Raw genomic sequence first — 8,026 nt, forward strand, 5'->3', positions numbered from 1 at the left:
CTGGACCTGGACCTATACCTGGACCTATATCTGGACCTGGACCTATACCTGGACCTGGACCTATACCTGGACCTGTCATTCTGTGTTCGTCTGTCTCTCCTTCCTGTCCTCTCAACCAGCCGGTCAAAGCAGATGGCCTCTTGTCCTGAGCTGGTTCTGCTGGAGGTTTCTTCTTGTTAAAGGGAGTTTTTCTTCCCACTGTCTCCACTGTGCTTGCTCAGGATGGGAGACTGCAACGAAGCCAAGATTCAACTTGTCTGCTGGATTCCTTAGATAGAGAACTTTACTAACTGACTTTTATGTGAATGTTCCTGTAAAGTCCCTGAGACAACTTTGTTGTGATTTAGTTCTTTATAAATAAACTGAATTGAATTTCTTCTGACATGTCGTCCTTCATCCGAAGGACTTCTTCAGTCCGAGGAGGCACAAACAAACTGGAATCCCACCATCTTATCACCAGCAAACTGTTTTTTTTTCCACTATGGGAGTGTGATATTTGTGGGACTCGAGTTTCTGCCTCCTTGGACTGAAGAAGTCCTTTGGATGAAAGAAGAAACGTCTCAGCAAAATAAATAAATAAGAAACTGTCCAGATGACCTGACTGAACATTGTTGGATTTCAAAGCTTGGTTTAAAGCTTGCGTGAAAATGAATAGGGACAAAATCAGAGCGGGAACATTGTGCAAGCACTAAAATTAATTAGGTTTTATTTATAATATTTGTATAAATCATAAAGAACTACTTCACAAAATTGCCACCTTAAAGTGGTGGAGAAGTTTGAGTACCCCATGACCCTAGAGAGCTATGTTGGTAGGGTCTCCCATGGAAAACTGGCCCCCATGGAGGGGTCAAGAACACATGCAATGGGCAACCTTGCCTGGAAAAGGGGGTTTTAACTAGGCCTGTCAGGATAACAAATTTTACTGGGCAGACAATCGTCTCAGAAATGATTGTGATAAACGATAATATTGTTTGAAATTTGACAATAATTAGTAATGTCAAATTTAAGAAGAAATGTTGGTTAATTTGTTTGGAAGTAGTACCTTTGTTGACCACCAGATGGCAGTATAAGACCGTTTGAACCCAAGGATGGTCAGTGAGGGAGCGAGCAGAGTGCGTCTTTAAGAAAAATGGGAGGGAGGCCACTTGACGTGACATGGGCTGTCTCTCATTCCTTTATGTCGGTTCTCGAAATGGCTGACGCTCGGTGTGGTTTGAGCTCTTTAGCATTTTTCAAACAAAGCTTTTAATAAAAAATTAGTAAACAAGTTCTCAGCTTCTTTTTGAAGAGAAAAACAAGTTTTTACGCAAAGGCACGGGTTTCAACCGTGAATTTTGGAGCTTCAAGAGTTTTTTTTTTCTCGAGGTCGGCCTGATAGCTTAGCTCGTAGCTTAGCTTCTCAGCTTAGCTGCTTTTAACGATCCAAAAACACGATTTTTGACGATTAAAAAGGATTTTAAAGAGAAAGGGAGGGATCAGTGACGAGCACCAGAGTTGGGCCTTTTGTCATTCAGAAGAAAGACAGAGACACAAAGAAACGATAAAGTCGATAAATGAAAATGAGGTCAACAATTTTCATTTATCATGCGATCAATTGATTTATTGGTTATCATGACAGGCCTAGTTCTAACGGTCAAACTTTGGCTCCTGCTTGTCCAGGCCACGCCTGAAACCACAGGAAGCCGCCTTCCAATGACCACCTGCAAGGAAGGTCTTCAAGGTTGAGTGGTACGTAAACCGAATGGCAGGCAAAGGCAGAGCCCTGGGTGTGCACAGGCCTGTTAGCATAAACTGGTCTAGAAACAGGAAAGTCATCTGAATGGCAGGTAAGGAGCAAGAGCTTAACAACTACATAGCTGGGCTTGACTCTACACACAGCTCGAGCTCTGAAGCCCTCTTTTGGAGAAAGGCTGGACTTTCTTCTACTTCAAACTGCCCAGGCAGAGGCGTCCGTCATGTGTGGGAAATTCAAAAGCACTTGGCTGTAGCCAGAATGTCACTGGTGCCTGTCATGGCAGCAACCAGAGGACTGTGTACATGAGCAGTGATGAGACCATCAACATGTAGGACTCTTTTAGGGCCTGGTAGACCTGGAAGACTCCAGAGGCATCTGACTCAGAAAGGCCATAGGACTGTGACTTCTGTAGTTGCAGAAGCAACAAAAATCATGTAACAAGAATTTTAAGGGGCCTTGAAGAGAGATTTGGACTCCATTCCAGGCTGAGCCAGATTTGGGTGAGGTATTAAATAAATTTTTATGCATTTTTTCATTACTTTTCCTATTTTCTGAAAACTACGTACTTTGAACAAGAAGCTGTCTTTAATTCATGCAAACCTGGTTATCCAATCAGGTTCTTTTTCATTTTCCAGGCGGAACGCTTCAAAGGTTCTTTCTTGGTGCGTAGGACAAAAGGTACTGTACTTTCCGCTCTATAAGCCACTACTTTTTTCACAGGCTTTGAACCCCGCGGTTTAGACAACGCTGCAGCAAATTTATGGAGTTTTTATTTTGATGGGCTAACAAGCTTCCTGCCGCCAAAAACATTTAGCTTCGTCACACCCGGGCGCACACATAGCTGCCCAATACACGTCTCTTTTGGGGGCGGGGCTTCCTTGTGACTCAATAAGACTATCTGTATAAATAAATGTAACAAAAAACAATGAAATTACTGAACAGGTCACAGTCGAACCAATGAAACTGGGAGGGGAGAAGAAAAAGGGGTAGGGGGGAATACCCCCTCCACCGTGAGGGGGATTCCCCTGCGTGTGCAGAGCTTGAGAGTATCACATGCTCACAGAGCACTTTTTGCCCCACGGAGCAGGAGGACATCATGATCAATGACTTCCTGGTAGGCTACTGTATTATTACCTTACTTGCAGCCGATCACGTCGCAGCGCCGTACAAGTCGCATCAGTCCAAATATGTCTAATAAAGTGGAAAAAAACAAATACGTTGCTTCGCCGTACAAGTCGCATCTATTATGCGTCATCGATGACGCGTCATGTTTGTTACGCGTCATCGATGACAACCCGGAAATGTGGGCCGGTGTTGTGCCAAAAATCGAATGGCTGCCCAATGGCGGCCGCGGGAGCGTGCACGGGAGGACTTTAACAAGAATTTACGAAAATTAACACAAAAACAATTATCTGTTTGCTCGACATTACAGCAAAGGTGTGTCTCAGTTTAACTTTTCCTTAATAAACACACTTGACGGTCAAATCAGCTGCATTTCGCCGCGCTGCCCAGGCGAAATGCAGCTGATTTGACGTTTGCTTCAGGAGTTAGGGAGCGAGACGAAGGTGGCTTTGTATGGCAAGCCAAGTGTCTCATTAATAGCCACTTTCACCTATTAATGAGACACTTGGCTTGCCATATTAGTTGAGGGCCCCCTAGTGGCTGAAAATGGTAGTGTTCAATATTTTCCATGTCAGAATGAATGAAATCGTCAGATCTCAGCCAAAAATTGGGTTATAAATATGGGGGAAAAACTGACTCCTCCCCAGTGTTAAAGGCACTGTTCAGAAAAAAACATTTACAGTACGTATTTGTGTATGTTACTAGTATGCATTAAATTAAAATTGTATAAAATCTTTCTGTGTGACATCTTTCTGTGTAATATCTCATTTTACAATGTGAACACCCGCAGCTAAAATAGTTTTTTTATTTTGTTTTAGGGTGCGCTCTTTAGACCAGCAATTACAGTAACTGAGTCAAAGGCTCTGCAGAATCAGTTTGTTTAGCAATTGAAAGGAAGATTAACCAGTCATATTTAAATGTACAGAGGGTGGGACCAAAATAAACGGAGGCTTATTGATACTCTTAGCTCTTTGTGTCCAAACAAGTAATGGTGTGCATGAACGGACAGGTCATCTATAAACCACCAGTCCACGGTTCTATCCAGAACCTTCAGTTTTACAGAGTGGACTCACAACTTTAACCATTCCAAGAGCACAGAAAACATGTTCATTGTGAATCTGTTACCCATTAGGTCTTTGGTTACAACCAGTCCTCCTGTTTGCTTCTGGGGCTTTTCTCCTTCTGCAACCAGACCTGAAACATTAAAATCACCACGCTTCCATTAACGCCACTGATTCTCACCACTTGTTCAGTGTCAACTGCTTCAGTGTTCTTTGATCACAAACCTTTTCTGTCCACCTTGAAGTCAATGACGATCGGTTCCACCGTACCCTCCCGGTTTCTCCCGAGACCTTCTCCTGTCCTCCAGCCCATCTTTCTCATCAGGAACTCCCCAACACCCCCTGATACCGGCGCAGCCTTGAGGAACTGGTCCTAACCAAGACATATTTACACACAGATAAGAAACAAGGATTATTATCATAAGATTATCACTAAGTCTAACCTAAAAACAAGGCAGGAGAAGCAGGACAAAGAAAGGTGGACTGAAAAGAAGAAAGCCTAAAAATGATTTCCACAGCGACCTGATATGTCCACGGGCCAGGCAAAAATACCATTAATCAAACCATTAATATGTAGGCCAAACACAGACCTGAAGAATTTTTAAAACTCCACAGCTAAAGCATCAATCTGGTTTCAGGAAACAACACAGCACAACCACTGCTTCACTGAAGGTTCTTAATGACGTTGTTGAAGCACTGGATGCTAAGGATTATTGTGCTGCACTTTTCTTAGACCTGTCTAAAGATTCTGACACTGTGGATCAGAACATCTTGGGTCATAAACTCTCAGAAACTGGTTTCTCAGATCATTGGTTGGTTCTCTAACTATCTTTCAGATCGGAGGCAATGTGTTCAACATAATGGTAATTCTTCCAGTTATCTAACTAACAATGGTGTACCACAAGGCTCAGTCTTAGGACCCACCCTCTTTACAATCTACATAGGTAATGTAGGTCAGAGCATTCCTGATGCATCCATACATTTCTATGCTGATGACACAGTTGTTTATTGTCGAGTTAAAACAGTTGCTAAGGTTTTCCAGCTTTTGCAATCCGCATTTGACATCGTCCAGTCTGATTTGTTTCGCCTCAAACTTGTCCTAAATCCCGACAAAACCAAAGGGATGCTTTTTTCAAACAGGAAGTCGGTCCCAGCAGTTTTTCCTCAAATGTTATCTTCGAATGGTGTTCCTATTGAGTTTGTTGATTCCTATAAATATTTGGGTATCTTGGTCGACTCACATCTCTCTTTTAAGCTCCATGTGGAAAACTTGGTAAAGAAACTGAAAGTTAAACTGGGTTTCTTTTTCAGAAACAAATCCTGTCTAACTCTGAATGTTAGGAAACACCTTGTATCTGTGACTTTCCTTCCCTCCGTTGATTACGGTGACATTATTTACATGAACGCTCCTACAAGAACCCTGCAGATGTTGGATGCTGCAGATGTTGGATGCTGCAGATGTTGGATGCTGTCTATCATGGTGCACTAAGATTCATAACTGATTGTGATTATCGTACCCACCACTGCACCCAGTATTCACTGGTTAACTGGTCACCATTAACTTCACACAGACTCTCCCACTGGTACATCTTCATCTTTAAATCACTTCCTGGTCTGCTGCCTTCATACATCTCCTCCTACATGTCTCTGTGTGAGTGCAGCTACAGCGTGCGCTCTCAGGACATCATTACCTGCAGTGTTCCCTCAGTGAGGACTGAACTAGACAAAAGGACCTTCTCCTGCTCCGCTCCTGTTTCCTGGAATATCTTGTAAAAAGACCCGAAGCTCTCGACCTTTGACCTCTCTAAGTGGCTTCAAGAATCTGTTGGACTCCTGGCAGGGACCAATGCAGACATGTTCCTGTTTTAGTTTTCTACATTCACCTTATAATCTAGCTGTTTTTGTTTTGTTCTTTAATATAAATTTTTCCATTTATTTCTTCAGTTTATATGCTTTATTTTATGATTGTCTACTGTTGTCATCCTTCTTTGTTCCAAACAGATCTCATGTAAATGAGTCCTCGAGTCTCAACTTGTATAAAGTTGAATGAAAAGCTGGCAGTCCATAGATGTGCTCCAAACTGAGCTCTATGAAAATTAAACATCTCATTTCACTAATTAAAAAAAGTTAAACAAAAAATAAATTTCTTGGACATAGGAGGGTCTGACCTGGCCAGAAGAAAATATATTCAAAATGTTGTCCTAAAATTAAAACACTAACTGCTGTTATCACAACTTCTTACAGTGCAGCATGGTGGAGGCTGCATCATGCTGTGGGGATGGGTTTTTTAATTATAGGACCTAAGAAATCAGTAAAGATCCAGAGTCAACCAAATAACTGACTTGGTCAATTTAAGAAGGTTCTGCTTTAATTTGGAAACCAGCTACTACTAGTGCTTTAATTTTGAAGGTAACAGCTGAAGCCTTGGCATCAGTAAAATTAGCCAAGCAGACGCTAAAATCTAAAACCAGAACACAGAAGTTAATTAATAATGCTTTATTTTACCAGGAAAACTCATTAAAGTAAAAATCTAAACTACAAAAGTGCCCTGGCCAAAAAAAACTTTAACAACAATAACATTAAACATTGTAATTAAAATAACCATAAAATCTCTCCCTTAAACTCAAGGCCAGCAGAATAGTATGGGCAGAAACTTGAGCCATCACAAACTGAATCTGAATTAATTTAATGCTTTGAAACTGTATTTGGTTGTATCCTGATGCATGCTCAATAATGCAGGTAGAAAAATCTAAAAAAGTTCAATCTGGTCCTCTGGACATTAAAAACAAAATGTAGAAACGTTTTGTCTATCATCCTGAGGACTTCCTCAGTCTGAGGAGCTGTATTCAGCTCAGTCTCTTAAATAGCACCTTCTCAGAGTGGATCAACCAGTTTGCTGCTGACAACCAAAACCAGCTGATCACATGCTCAAGAAGGACCATCAGCCTAACAATGGATCATTAGCACCTGATGGCTGTTTACTGTTCACAGAGGGCTGAGTGATACTAGCAATCACAGCATTGTAAGAGGGGGACAGTTGAACCTGGAGGCTCCACCCCTGTTTAATGATGGACGGTTTCTTTTCACAAAGATGGCCTCCTTTACTCCTCTCTCAAACCATCGTTCCTCTCTGTCCAGGATGTGCACATCTTCATCCCTGAAAGAGTGACCTCTGGCCTGGAGATGAGTGTAGACCGCAGAATCCTGGTCTGATGATGTTGGTCTTCTGTGCTGGTCCATCCTTTTGGCCAGTGGCTGTTTAGTTTCCCCGATGTAAGACTGATCACCCTCCTGACACTGAACAGCATACACAACATTGCTCTGTTTGTGCCGGGGGACTGGATCTTTGGGATGAACCAGTCTTTAATGTATTTTGGGGTTTAAAAGCCACTGGGACGTTATGTTTAGAAAATAAACGTCTCAGTTTCTCTGATACTCCCTCAACATATGGAATGACCACTGGTCTGGGTCTGGGTTCCTCCTTTTCACCTGATGGCTGACTGGAGTCCTGTTTGGGTTTCTGCTCTGCTTTCAGGAAGGCCCAGTTAGGATATCCACATTGCTCTAGAGCCTGTCTTGTGTGGGATTTCTCCTTCTGCCTGGCTCCTGAGCTAGTGGGGACGCTGTCTGCTCTGTGATACAGAGTCCTGATGACTCCTAACTTGTGCTCCAAAGGGTGATGGGAGTCAAACTGCAAATACTGGTCTGTGTGGGTGGGTTTGCGGTACACCTCAGTTTGCAAATGTCCTCTATCAGAGACTGAGACCTCACAGTCCAAGAAAGCCAACCTGCCATTTTTTCCATCTTCTCGTGTGAACTTGATGTATTTATCCACAGAGTTGATGTGGTCAGTAAAATGTTGGACTTCCTGAGATTTGATTTTAACCCAGGTGTCGTCAACATACCTGAACCAATGACTTGGTGGTGTCCCTGAAAAGGACGTCAAGGCTCTCTTTTCTACCTCCTCCATATACAGGTTGGCAACAATAGGAGAAACTGGAGACCCCATAGCACACCCATGTTTCTGCCTATAATATTGCTCCCCATATGTGAAGTAGGTTGACTGCAGGCACAGTTTCAAGAGTTGACACAGTTGTTCTGTGGAAAG

General features: G+C 42.5%; 1 protein-coding gene across 3 annotated transcripts in view; it reads right to left on the reverse strand.

Moving 5' to 3' along the window:
* LOC119429169 (protein SON) overlaps nucleotides 1-8,026 on the reverse strand; it is a 60,943-nt gene that overhangs the window by 16,784 nt on the left and 36,133 nt on the right. For all 3 annotated transcript variants that reach the window (XM_037696850.1, XM_037696849.1, XM_037696848.1), the window contains 2 exons: nucleotides 4,144-4,291; nucleotides 3,983-4,051 (listed from right to left, as the gene is read on the reverse strand). In XM_037696850.1, the coding sequence (XP_037552778.1) occupies nucleotides 3,983-4,051; nucleotides 4,144-4,291 (217 nt within the window). The remainder of the gene's footprint in view (nucleotides 1-3,982; nucleotides 4,052-4,143; nucleotides 4,292-8,026) is intronic.

This window comes from Nematolebias whitei, chromosome 24 (assembly GCF_014905685.2).
Source record: "Nematolebias whitei isolate Nwh7 chromosome 24, NemWhi1, whole genome shotgun sequence".
Classification (NCBI taxonomy): Eukaryota; Metazoa; Chordata; class Actinopteri; order Cyprinodontiformes; family Rivulidae; genus Nematolebias; species Nematolebias whitei.